The following is a 13,834-nucleotide window of genomic DNA, read 5'->3' as shown; positions in this document are numbered from 1 at the left end:
GAAAAAAAAATTCCATGGTAATGGAAACAAAATAAAATGTAGGGTAGCAATACTCACATGATAAAATAGACTTCAAAATGAAGGTCATCACAAGAGACAAGAAAAGTCACTACATAATATTAAAGCGATCAATCCAACAAGAGGATATAACCCTGGTAAACATATAGGCACCCAATATACGAGCACCTAAGTATATTTTTAAAAATCTAGAGAACTTTAAAAGAGAGATCAACAGCAATACAGTCATAGTAAGGGACTATAACACCCTGCTGACTTCACTGGATAGATCTTCCTGACAAAAGAATTAATAAGGAAACAGAGTCTAAATTATATACTAGATCAGATGGATTAAATTGACATTTATAGGACATTACACCCCAAAGCTGCAGAATATACATTCTTCTCAAAAGCACATGGGTCATTCTCAAAGATAGACCACATGTTAGGACAGAAAACAAGTCTCTACAAGTTCAAGAAGATTGAAATCATATCAAGCATCTTCTCAGACCACGGTGGAATGAAATTAGAAACCAACTACAGTAAAAACACTCAAAAACATTCAAATACATGGAGGCTAAACAGCATGTTATTAAACAATGAATGGGTTACCAATGAGATCAAGAAAGAAAGAAAAAATCCTGGAAACAAATGAAAATGAACACACAACAACCAAAAATCTATGGGATACAGCAAAAGCAGTCCTGAGAAGGAAGTTCATAGCACTACAGGCATACCTCAAAAAATAAGAAAAATTAATAATAAACTATTTAACTCTACAGCGTAAAGAATTAGAAAGAGAACAACAAGAAAAACCCAGAGTAAGTAAAAAGAACAAAATAATAAAGATTAGAGCAGAAATAAATGACATAGAGACTAAAAAAAAATACAAAAATATCAATGAAACCAAGAGCTGGCTCTTTGAAAAGATAAACAAGATTGGTGGACATTAGCGAGACTCATCAAGAAACAAAGAGAGACTCAAATAAATAAAGTCAGAAACGAAAGAGGTGAAGTAATAACTGATACCACAGACATACAAACTATAAGAAAATACTATTTACAACTATATGCCAACAAGCTTGCCAATGTGGATGAAAGGGTCAAATTCCTAGAAAAATACAATCTCCCAAAACTAAATCAGGAAGAATCAGAAAACCTGAAAAGGCAGATAACAACTGATGATATTGAAGCAGTGAAAAAAAAAAAGTCCTGGTCCAGATGGCTTCACAAGGGAGTTTTACCAAAAAAAAATGCAAATGAGAACACCTATACCAGCCTTGGGCAAACTACGGCCCGCGGGCCGGATCCGGCTGTTCTATCCGGTTCTCTTGCTCTCCCCTCCGCTCCTTTACTTTGAATTTATATTAGTTCACACAAACACTCCATCCATGCTTTTGTTCCGGCCCTCCGGTCCAGTTTAAGAACCCATTGTGGCCCTCGAGTCAAAAAGTTTGCCCACCCCTGACCTATACTCATCAAACTATTCCAAAAAACCCAAGAGGAAGTAATACTTCTAACCTCTTTTTATGAGGCCAGCATCATCCTGATTTCAAAACCAGATAAAGACACTACAAAGAAAGAGAATTATAGGCTAATATCCCTGATGAACATAGATGCTAAACTCCTCAGCAAAATATTAGCAAATTGGATCCAGAAGTATTTAAAAATGATCATACACCATGACCAAGTGGGATTAGTTCCAGGGATACAAGGCTGGTACTGTATTCACAAAACAATAAACGTGATTCATCAAATACACAAATTGAAAGACAGAAATCACATGATCATATCAATAGACACAGAAAAAGCATTTGACAAAATCCAACACCCATTTTTGATAAAAACTGTCAGCAAAGTGGGAATAGAGGGAGCATATGTCAACATGATAAAGGCCATATATGACAAATCTACAGCCAACATCATACTTAATGGGCCAAAACTAAAACCATCTTAACTAAGAACAGGAACAAGACAAGTATGTCCAAATTCACCACTGTTTGTTTGTTTGTTCCTTTCTTTCTTTCTTTTTTTTTTTTTTGTGGAACTGAAGTTTTTTTTGAGAGAAGCCAGTCCAGGAAAAGATACAACTGGGGTTCCAGGAGCAGCCAGTGTCCAGCACTTCCTTTCCATGTTACTGTCAGAGTAGCTCAGCATCCATGCTAATTAAAGTCTATTGGTCCATGTGTGGAGGCCCCGTGGCCATAAGCCACGTGGGTAATGGGGCGTGCATCTCCTGCCATCAACCCAATAACCTAGTGCACCAAGGGAGAGACCACTTTCACCACTCCTATTCAACACAGTACTGGAAGTCCTAGCCACAGTGATCAGACAAGAAGAAATAAAAGGCATCCAAATGGGAAAGGAGGAAATAAAACTCATTTTTCGCAGATTACATGATATTGTAAATAGAGAACTCTAAAAGCTCCAACAAACAACTACTAGATTTAATAAATGAATTTGGCAATGTAGCAGGATACAAAATTATCACCCAGAGATCAATAACATTTTTATACACCAATAATGAATTCTCATAAAGAGTAACTAAACAAACAATCCCACTTAACATTGCAACAAAATATTAAGATACCTAGGAATAAAGTATCTTACAGTATCCTTTAACCAAGGAGATAAAAGACTTATACTTGGAAAACTACAGGACGTTGAAAAAAGAGATAGAGGAAGATATAAACAAGTGGAAGAATATACCATGTTCATGGATTGGTAGAATTAACATCATTAAAATGTCCATATTACCCAAAGCAACCTACAGATTCAATGCAATCCCTATTAAAATACCAATGGCAGCTGAAACCGGTTTGGCTCAGTGGATAGAGAGTCAGCCTGCAGACTGAAAGGTCCCAGGTTCGATTCCGGTCAAGGGCATGTACCTTGGTTGCGGACACATCCCCAGTAGGAGGTGTGCAGGAGGAAGCTGATCGATGTTTCTCTCTCATCGATGTTTCTAGCTCTCTATCCCTCTCCCTTCTTCTCTGTGAAAAATCAATAAAATATATTTAAAAAAATACCAATGGCATATTAAAAAGATCTAGAACAAACACTCCAAAAATTTATATGGAACCAAAAAAACCCCAAGTAGCCACAGCAATCTTGAGAAAGAAGAACAAAGTTGGAGGGATCACAATACCAGATATCAAGTTATACTACAAAGCCACTGTTCTCAAAACAGCATATAGTTTGATGGACCAGAACAGAGACCCCAGAAATCGACCCAAGTCATTATGCTCAGTTAATGTTTGACCAAGTAGGTAAGAGCATACAGTGGAGTCAAGACAGTCTCTTCAATAAATGGTGTTGGGGACATTGGACAGATACATGCAAAAAAATGAAACTAGACCAACAACTTACACCATACACAAGAATAAACTTAAGATGGATAAAAGACTTAAATGTAAGTCATGAAACCATACAAATCCTAGAAGAAACTATAGGCAACAAAATCTCAGACATCTCTCATAGCAATATGTTTATGGATACATCTCCTCGGGCAAAGGAAACTAAGGAGAAAATAAATGAGACTACATCAAAATAGGTACAAAGCTTTTTCACAGGGAAAGAAATCATCAACAAAATGACAAGAGAGCCCACTGTATGGGAGAACATATTTGGCAATGATGCATCTGATAAAGGGATAATATCCAAAATATATAAGTAACTCATACAACTTAACAAAAGGAAGACAATCCAATTAAAAAATGGGCAAGGGACCTGAATAGACACCTTTCCAAAGTGGAGAATTAAAAAAGGCCAGGCGATGTATGAAAAAAATGCTCAAAGTCACTAATCATTAGAGAGATGCAAATTAAAATGACAATGAGGTATTACCTCACACCTGTCAGAATGGCTATCATCAACAAATCAACAAAGAAGTGTTGGCAAGGATGTGGATAAAGGGAACGCTAGTACAATGCTGACTGGTGCAAGCCACTGTGGAAAACAGTATGACGTTTCCTCAAAAAAATTAAAAATGGAACTGCCATTTGACCCAGTGATCCCACTTCTAGGAATATATCCTAAGAAACCTGAAACACCAATTATAAAGAATGTATGCAACCCTACATTCATAGCAGCACAATTTACAATAGGAAACAGCCTAAGTGCCCATCAGTAGATGAGTGGATGGAAATAGCTGTAGTACATTTATACCATGAAATACTATGCAGCAGTGAAAAAAGGATCTCTTACCCTTTGAGACAGCATGGAGGGACCTAACCCTTTGAGACAGCATGGAGGGACCTAGAGAGCATCACGCTAAGTGAAATAAGCCAGTCAGAGAAAGACAGGTATCACATGATCTTACTCATATGTGAAATCTAATGAACAAAATAGATCCAGAGACATAGACACATGTAACAGACTGTGGAATCTCAGAGGGAAGGCAGGAAGGGTTGGTGGGTGGAAAGAGATCAACCCAAGATCTTGTATGCATATATGCATAACTTATGGACACAGATAATTGGGTGGTGAAGGCCTGGGGCGGGGGACGAAGGCCGACTAGAAGAAGTCAATGGGGGAATAAAGAGGAATATGTAATACTTTCAACCATAAAGATTTTTTTTTAAATTGTATAGCCTGATAATGATGTTATAAATATCCAAATGGCCCTTGGCAGGAAAAGGTCCCCACCCCTGCCCCAGCCTTGCCCTGACATAGGAGTTGAAGAGGTAAACTATCTGCCGTTAACTTAACTGCTCTCTTTTAGGGCTGGACTGGTGTGAGGACAACGGAGGGTGTGAGCAGATCTGCACCAGCCGGGTGGAGGGGCCCCTGTGCAGCTGTGTGACGGGCACCCTGCAAGAGGACGGCAAGAGCTGCCGAGGTAGACACCCCGATTCTGGGCTTCAGCTGGGCCACAGGAACTTCCTCCCACCGAGAGGAGCAGGTCATGACTGAGGCCAAGCAGTTAGCAGCAAGCCTATAAACATTCAGGCCTTAAGAAGGAAAGATCCGAAAAACTCCTAAGAAATTTTAGCGCCATTTTGGTTTTTATTTTTTTAAACCTTTGGGTCCCTGCTCTTTTACTAAAAGATGATTTTTAAAATCATTGAAAAAGTAATTATTTTTAAAAATAGTATTAGCTTTAAATCTGGCTGCCACATCCACTGGGCTGTGGTTGGGAGTGGAATGTCTGATTCAATAAATACCACTTCCTACAGTGGCCTTCGCTCAGGGTTCCCCCAGCACCACTGAGGTCAGCAGGTACCTCTGCAGGTTGGGTTAATTCTGCTTCTTCCTGGCCACGTGGACAAAGTGGGTTCTTGGCAATGTCCTCTCCTTTAGCTGGGAGATCTCTGATCCTTATCAACAGGATATTTATAGCGCTCACGATGTGCCTTTCTCTTCGCAGCCTCTAATTCTTCCACTGAGCATCAAGTCTGGACACTGCTTCTCGTCATGGCCCAGATTTCATTGTGGCATTTTGTGTATAAATCAGACACGACCTCATAATTAACTCAAGGTTGCTACATGAAGTACTGTAATTTACTTTTTCCATTCCCTGTAGGATAAAAGGTGTGTACCCTTAAAACCTATTTGAAAGTGTCCAGAATCTCAACAGGATGCCACCTGCCTCAAATGATCAGAGATCTGGAGATGAGTGAAATTCCAAACTCCTCTTTCAAAGTACACAACAAGGCTTCCAAAGCCAGTTGTGGAAAGCATGTATCTTGGTTAAAATGTTCAAACGGTTGTCACTAGAAACTGATTCACACAAATAACCAGTAAAGGACAACATTCTGGTTAGAAACGTCTGACTGGAATCTGATCAGAGAATCTGTCCAGCCCATGCTGTTTTCAGATCATAGGTTTTACGAAGGGGGAACAATGTGGAGAAGAAATGGCTGGAGGACCGACTCCCTCTGAGGACTCTAAGTTTGCAAGTGTCTGATCTCTGATCTGCATGTTGCTCCCTCTCTGTATGATGAGCTCCTTCCCTGCCCTCGTGTCCTTCCACCTCACTGGCAGCGTGGTTACTGGGGATATTGTTTGCAGACCTTGGGAGCCCCACCCCATTCCATTCCCTCAGACCCAATTCCTTCTCTTTTTATGAATCAACCAAATAATTTTTAATGTGTTTTATGCTTAAATAAACTTTGTGTTCAGTATTCTCGTTACTTGGTGGCTGAAATCATTCTTACCGATGTTGAGCCCTGCACACTAAATAGCATGCTGTGATTTTAAAAAGGAGGCAGGAGCAGCAACCGTGGCCAGGCCTGCACTGCCTGGGTGTCACTGCCTTTGTGTGCCTGCGTGTAGCGCTCACAGCACTGCAGGCTGTAAGGAAGCCACGCACAAGAGAGGCAGCACCCTCTGTGTAAGCAGTACAAGGGTAAAACCCACTCCAGGCTTATTTTGAAGTTGTTTTGGATTTAAGCTAACGGCAATTTTCATTTTTCCCAGAAGTCTGGAAAAGCTGAGCAGAAATCCTGGCGTCTTTAAATGTGGATGTGGATACCAGTCCTGTCTCTTGCACGCAGAGGCGCCATGGCCCATCCCTGGTGAAAGCTGTGGGATGCGGACTGCGTCTGCACCAGCTGCCTTGTATTTTCTTGAGGAACGGTACGGAGGTTCCTCAAAAAAATAAAAATAGAGTTTCCATATGACCCAGCAATCCATCTTCTGCGTGTCGACCACACAAACTTGAAATCATTCATTTGCAAAGATTGATTCCCCCCTGTTCACTGCACTGTGATTCCTTGGCGATGACATGGAGACAACCCAGGCCCTCGGACACAGGCTGGGTAAAGACGGGACAGTGCGTCCATCTGCGGATGTGCTTGGCCAGGAGAGAGATGGAATGCTGCATTTGTGACAACATGGATGGACCTTGAGAACATCATGCTAAGTGAAACATGCCAGTCAGAAAAAGCTAAGAACCATATGATTTCACTCCTATGTGGGATATAAAACTGAAACTGATAGACACCGACAGACAACAGGATGGTAGTGCCAGACGGCTGAGGGTGGGGAGATAGAGAACAGTAAAGGGGGCAAATGCATGATGACAGAAGATGCTGTGACTGGGTGGTGGGCACACCATGCTATAGACAGAGCACATGCGATAGAACTGTATGTTTGAAACCTAAATGGCCCTGTTAACCAATGTCACCCCATAAATCTAATTGCATAAACAGATAAGGCTGCAGTGAACATCTGAGTGCAGATACCTGTTTTGAGTTAGTATTCTCGTTTCCTTTGGAAAAATGCCTGGAAGTGGCATTGCTGTGGCATATGGTCACTCTATTTTGAACTTTCTGACGATCCGACATCCTGGGTTTCACAATGGCTGCACCCATTGGCGTTCCCGCCAGCAGTGCACACGTGCTCCCTTTTCTCCACATTCTGACAAACACTAGTTCTTTCTTGAGGCTTAATTGACATTTACAAAACATTTCTCCCCAAAGTTGCAGAATATACATTCTCCTCAAATGCACATGGGTCATTCTCAAAGATAGAACACATATTAGGACACAAAACAAGTCTCTACAAGTTCAAGAAGATTGAAATCATATCTAGCATGTTCTCAGATCACAATGGCATGAAATTAGAAATCAACTACAGTAAAACACTCAAAAACACTCAAACACATGGAGGCTAAATAGCATGTTATTAAACCGTGAATGGGTTACCAATGAGATCAAGAAAGAAAGAAAAAACTTCCTGGAAACAAATGAAAATGAACACACAACAACCCAAAATCTCTGGGACACAGCAAAAGCAGTCCTGAGAGGGAAGTTCATAGCATTACAGGCATAGCTCAAAAAAACAAGAAAAAGCATAATAAACCATCTAACCCTACAACTTAAAGAATTAGACAGAGACAACAAGAAAATCCCAGAGGAAGTAGAAGGAAGGAAATAGTAAAGATCATAGTGGAAATAAATGACATAGAGACTAAAAAAATAAAAATACAAAAGATCAATGAAAAGCCAAGAATTGGTTCTTTGAAAAGATAAACAAGATTGATGAACCTTTCTTTAGTCAGACTCATCAAGAAACAAAGAAAGAGACTCAAATAAAGTCAGAAACGCTAGAGGTGAAGTAACAACTGACACCACAGACATACAAAGGACTTTAAGGAAATACTATGAGCAACTCTTTGCCAAAAAAAAGAAAAGCAACCTGGGTGAAACGGACAACTTCCTGGAAACATACAATCTTCCGAAACTCAATCAGGAGGAATCAGAAAACCTGAATAGACCAATAACAACTGATGAAATTGAAGCAATAAAACAAAACAAAACAAAAAAAAACAGCAAACAAGAGCCCTGATCCAGACGGCTTCACAGGGGAGTTTTACCAAACATTCAAAGAGCTAACGCCTGTCCTCCTCACACTATTCCAAAAGATCCCAGAGGTTTCATTATGTTCTGATGCTGCCACACACAAGGCTTTGGGGTTCATCTTGGCAAAGGAGACGGTGTGGGAACCACACCCAAGAGACACATACACTTCTGTTCCCGTTTCATTGGCCAAAGCAAGTCACACGCTGTCACCAACTTTTAGGAAAGGAGACTTGCAGGCTGCCCTGAGCCTGGGAGCCAGCACTCGGCCGCTGCGTACGTTAACCCTGTGTGTTCAGGAGGAACGCAGCTGCAGAGCTAAACACAGGAGGCCCCTCAGCCGCCTGCCTGACTCTCAGCCTAAAACAAGTTGGTCGGTGTGTCACGAAAACCTTAACTTCGCTCTCTCTAAAATGAGAACATCACGCTTCTTTTAAAACATGCTTGTGTTTTAAAATGACACTACACAAATGTAGACCACATGACAGTGCATATTTACGTCACCCCAGAGCATTGTTGTTTTCTGCCACTCAAAAGATTTGGCCTCAAGGAAGGAAGGGGAAGCATGTGCTTAGAAAAAGGTATAAAGGATGTTGCTGTGGAATCGCATTAACTTGGTGTTTTTCTGATGGCAAAAGAAGCGACACCTTGGAACCTGGTATTTCTGACGATTGGGAATTCTATAATTCTTAAATTATTTTTATAAGTAGGAATGTGCTCTCCTCACAATCCCAAAGGCAGAACCTGAGAGCACCAACTGTTTCACACTGCCTAACAGTCTAGCTGTTTGACACTGAAGTAGAAAAAAAAATTTCAATTACAGGAATTAATTATCAACAAAATATGACAATCATGCAGGCTTGGGCTGATAACGACTCTTTCTCGCTAATTCAGAATTACTTAGGCATCGGCCCCATCCCGAACCCTCCACCTCTCTCCTAGAGCTCCCGCTCTGTGCTTCTGTTCGCATGGCCTTCTGCGGAGCTACTGTTTCGTTTGCTGGCAGAGAGCGCTGAGTTGGAAGAATCGGTGCAGAAGGGGTTGAGCCCCTTGCTCAGAGTCATTTCAGGGTCCTATGGGTTTCTCAGTTTCCTCTGCAGAGCAAGTGCCGCCCGCTCCCTCCCTGTTCCACAGCTGATTTCATTGCAGTTTGGCCCTGGTCAGAACAGGAAGGCATTTCTAGGCCTTATGCACTGCTAGCTGCAGTCCCACCCAGTGAAAAGGAGAATCTAACAGCACCCTCTGGTGTCCTTTTTTATTTTTGCCTGGAATCCTAACGTGTATATTGAACCACACTAATCAAAATATGCTTTCTCTCCAGCTGGTGTGGTTGGGCGTCGTCCCACACACTGAAAGGCTGTTGGTTTGATACTCAGTCAGGGCACATACCCAGGATACGGGCTCAATCCCGTATGTTTCTCTCTCCCTTCCTCTCTCTCTCTAAAAATAAATTTTAAAATCTTTTTTAAAATATTATTTCTCCCCATCCTTGAAAGCTTAGATGCAGAGCATTACCAGAATATAGCTTTAGAGAACACACACATGCCAAGGACATTTTCTGGAGAACAGCGTGGGGTTTTTACACACATAGGAAGTATCTTTCCAGGAAAATATCAGCTCTTGGCATCCCAGGCAGATTTTGTCTTTAACACCTATTTTTCTAACATGTTGGGGAAAAAATTAAGAATCTCTTTGAAATGTTAAGAAATAATCTGATTTTAAAAACCCAGGAAATATTTAGCTTCCATATGCATTAAATCTCCCCAGCAATAACTCTGGTCTAACAGAAGGCTCTGTTTATGATGATTTAATTATTTTGCTGAAATAAACTCTCATATAAGACAACATCGGCATGACGTAGGAACACATCTCTGTGTCTATAGGTAAAAAATAAAGCCCAAAAGACGCGTGGCTCCACGAAGAACTTGGCAATCACGTTCAGTTTGCTAAGGAAACCATGCTCCCGCTCTGTGCTTCTGTTCGCATGGCCTTCTGCGGAGCTACTGTTTCGTTTGCTGGCAGAGAGCGCTGAGTTGGAAGAATCGGTGCAGAAGGGGTTGAGCCCCTTGCTCAGAGTCATTTCAGGGTCCTATGGGTTTCTCAGTTTCCTCTGCAGAGCAAGTGCCGCCCGCTCCCTCCCTGTGTCATCAGTCTTTGGTGACTTGGTGGGTCATCCAGCTCATCTGAACCGTTTGGAAATCGTTTAAAAAGGAGCCCTAAGGAGTTAACCCTGAAGACTAGAGTTTAAGTCACAGTTATTGTTCACTTGTCTGTGCTAGGGGCCTTCCATCTATTATTTCTTTTCGTCCCCCTTAATAATCCTATAAAACAGCTATTTCCTTCTTTTGTAGATGAAGAAACAATGGTCTAAAAAGGTTAAGTAACTTGTCCAGAATCATCTGATGTCACAGAGCATTTGATAGAGTGGAAAGATTCATTGCAAAAGATCGTGCAAACAAGCCGCCAAGCACAGGCTCCTCCATGTTGCCCAGGCCCGTGCGTGAGGACACAGGTTGGTCAAGCCTCTGTTGTCACCGGAGCGTTAGTATATGGATTATCAAATTCTAAAACAATTTTATATTTTTATGCTAAAATTAATCTCACGGCATTACACTGGAAATGTAACAGTTTTGCTCATAGCATCATAATTCAGAACACAGATTTGGGAGTTAAACAGATGTGGGTTTGAATCCAGTTTCACCACTTACTAGCTAGATGCCCTTCATTCATTTACTCACCAAGTACTTGATTGGCTCCTTGTACCAGGTCCAAAGCGGTAAATAAAAACAGATATAGTCCCTGCCCTTATAGAACGTACAGGCAGGTGGGCAGAGCAGTAGCAAGCAGGTAAACAAACCAAGGTGTCATTCCCAGTGGAGGAAAGTCTTATGAAGGAAACATATAGGGCATTATGGAAAAAAGGAAAGGCACACACATTGAAAACAAGGTCAAGCGGGCCTTCTGAGCTGGCACCATTTCAGCTGGCATTGAGGGAAAGGGGAACCAAGCTTTAGGAGAGGCACTTCAGGCAGTGGCCAGAGCAAGGACAAAACTCTAAGACTTGAGAGTGGTGTGTGGCAGGGATGAGAAAGGGCACGTCTGGGTGGAATTTTCTAGGCTGGCATGAGCTAGGGCTCGAGAGGTAGGCAGGGCCCTTATCGCCATGAGAAGGCATCTGAGTTTTATTTCAATGGTAAGAGTAAGCCACTACAAGATTGTCTGTAGGAGAGTGGTATTCCCCAATTTATTTTTTAAAATACTTTATATTTTACAGCAGTTTTATGTTCAAAGCAAAATCGATCAAAAGTTACAGCGTTTCCGCATACCCGTTGTCCACACACAAGCACAACCTCCCCCACTGCTGACCCCACACTAGGGAGTACATTGGTTACAACCAATGAACCTACACGGACATCGTCACCCTGAGTCCACATTCATAGTAGAGTCCACGCTGGGTGCTGTTCATTCTATGGGTTTTGAAAAGTGTATGAAGATTTGTATCTCCTTACAGTATCACCTAGAATCGTTTTACTGCCCTAAAAATCCTCTGTACCCTGCCTATTTATCATTTTAATTTTCATTTAAAAACTAATTTCAAACACTACGGTATATCAAGAATGGATGTGTAGAGAGAAAGAGAGGAAGCAGGAAGAACAAGTGATGATTGTATTAGCCAGAGTTGGCCAGAGCCCTGGGACAGAAGACATGGGAAAAAAATTAATGGCTTTGAGCTGTATTTTGGACTGAGTGATACTGAATTTGAAGATAAAAGAAAGATAGGAATTTTAAAAGATTCTGATTTGTACAACTGGGTGGATGATGATGTCATTTACTGAGTGGGAAAAGTTTAGTGAGAAATAGTTTCAGGAGAAAAAACCAAGTGTTCAGTTTTGACATGCTGAGCATGATGTGTCGGTGAGTGATCCAATAAGGTGTCGCGTAGGCAGGAAGATACATGTCAGGAGTTCATCAGACTAGTCTGGTGTGGTGATAAGCCACATACAGGAATCATATCAATTTAGGAGGCCAGTGCCTTATCCATTAGGCCACTGGGGCCTGTAGGAATCATATCAATTTAGGAGGCATTTTAAACTTAAGACAGAATTTAGGGAGAGAGAATAGAAGGGACCTCAATCTTAAGAAGCTTAAAAACCTAAAAGATCAAAATTTAGAGGTTAGACCGAGGACCCAAGATGGCGGCATAGGTAAACACCTGAACTTGCTGTCTCACACAACCACATCAAAACTACAACTAAAAGAAAAAAACGGATTTTGTCCAGAACCACGGGAAGGCTGGCTGAGAGGAATTTGTACAACTAGAAGGAAAGAGAAAAGAGCATCTAGACTGGTAGGAGGTGCAGAGGTGCGGAAGAGCGAAGCTACCGAGGCGCGTGTGGAAACGGGCTGGCAACTAAGTACAGCTGCTCTGAACTCCGGACTGCTCTGAACTCCAGTTCCGGGCGAGACTCTGGGGACCCAGACTCATACGGGGAGAAACTGGACTGTCTGGCAGCAGGCCGGAACATGAGGGCGGCTTTCTCTCAGAGGTGGTCACAGCGTTCATTGTTCCTGCACTGGGCGGCGGGACACAGAGACACATGGACCTATCAGAGCAGAGCAGACTAGCAGCCACTGCGGTTTGCTCCGCCCAGTGATTCCCTGAGACCATGCCCCACCCAATTTATAACCCCACCCAAGCTGTGCGCAGAGGCGTTTGCATATGAATGTCCTGGCCTTTTGCAACCTAACCTTACAAACTGCAGCTGGGTCAGAGAACCCCAGAGCCTTCAAAAGATGGCCCTGCTTCACAGCTGGGCCTCATCTGGGCACCTCCCAACCCCAAACTAAGAGAAGGAAACTGCAGATCTCTCTGTAGCTCCTGCTGGGTGGCCTCAGGCAGAAGCTGACTTTGCATCTCCTTGGAGATCCAAGAGCCAGTGGACCCAGTGGTCAGAGTGGGACCATCCAGATTACAACTCCTCAGATCCATAAGAGACACACTCAGGGGGCAGACTCAGTGAGCACCAAAGCCCCACTGAAGCAAGTCCTGCCCCATAAGGGTGTCTCCAACACAGCAGTTCTCCCATCATAAACACAACTAGTCCTCACAGCCAATTGGTCTGGAGGTCAATTCTGCCCAGTGATACCAACAGCAATCAAGGCTTAACTACAACAAGACTGTGCAAACAGCCCACAAAGGGGTGCACCAAGAGCGTCCACCTCAGGTGACTGGGGAGGCTGAGCCACTGGGCCCTATAGGACATATAGCACACAAAGCCACCCTATCAATACAGGGAAGCAGCCAAAATGCGGAGACAAAGAAACATGTCACAAATGAAAGAAATGGAGGAAAGCAAACTACAGGATATAGAGTTCAAAACCACAGTTATAAGGTTACTCAAGAATCTTCTAGAAACCTCCGAGAAATTTAGTGAGATCCTCAAGAACATGAAAAAGGACCAACTAGAAATTAAGCATACACTGACTGAAATAAAGAATAATATACAGAGATCCAACAGGAGACTAGAGAATCC

At 42.2% G+C, this 13,834-nt stretch overlaps 1 protein-coding gene and 1 long non-coding RNA gene across 2 annotated transcripts in view; one reads left to right on the top strand and one right to left on the bottom strand.

The window, feature by feature from the left end:
* TECTA (tectorin alpha) overlaps positions 1-6,130 on the top strand; it is a gene marked incomplete at its 5' end in the record, with an annotated part of 115,844 nt that extends 109,714 nt beyond the window's left edge. Inside the window, 2 exons of the mRNA XM_080650190.1 lie at positions 4,721-4,837; positions 5,366-6,130. Coding sequence (XP_080506316.1) covers positions 4,721-4,837; positions 5,366-5,466 — 218 coding nt within the window. The 3' untranslated portion in view covers positions 5,467-6,130. The remainder of the gene's footprint in view (positions 1-4,720; positions 4,838-5,365) is intronic.
* Positions 1-13,834, bottom strand: part of LOC308238387 — a 37,792-nt gene that overhangs the window by 6,939 nt on the left and 17,019 nt on the right. The window lies entirely within an intron of this gene.

The sequence above is a fragment of the Plecotus auritus genome, assembly GCF_963455305.1.
Source record: "Plecotus auritus genome assembly, chromosome: 13".
Taxonomy (NCBI): domain Eukaryota; kingdom Metazoa; phylum Chordata; class Mammalia; order Chiroptera; family Vespertilionidae; genus Plecotus; species Plecotus auritus.
This window is presented reverse-complemented; position numbering and strand designations above follow the sequence as displayed.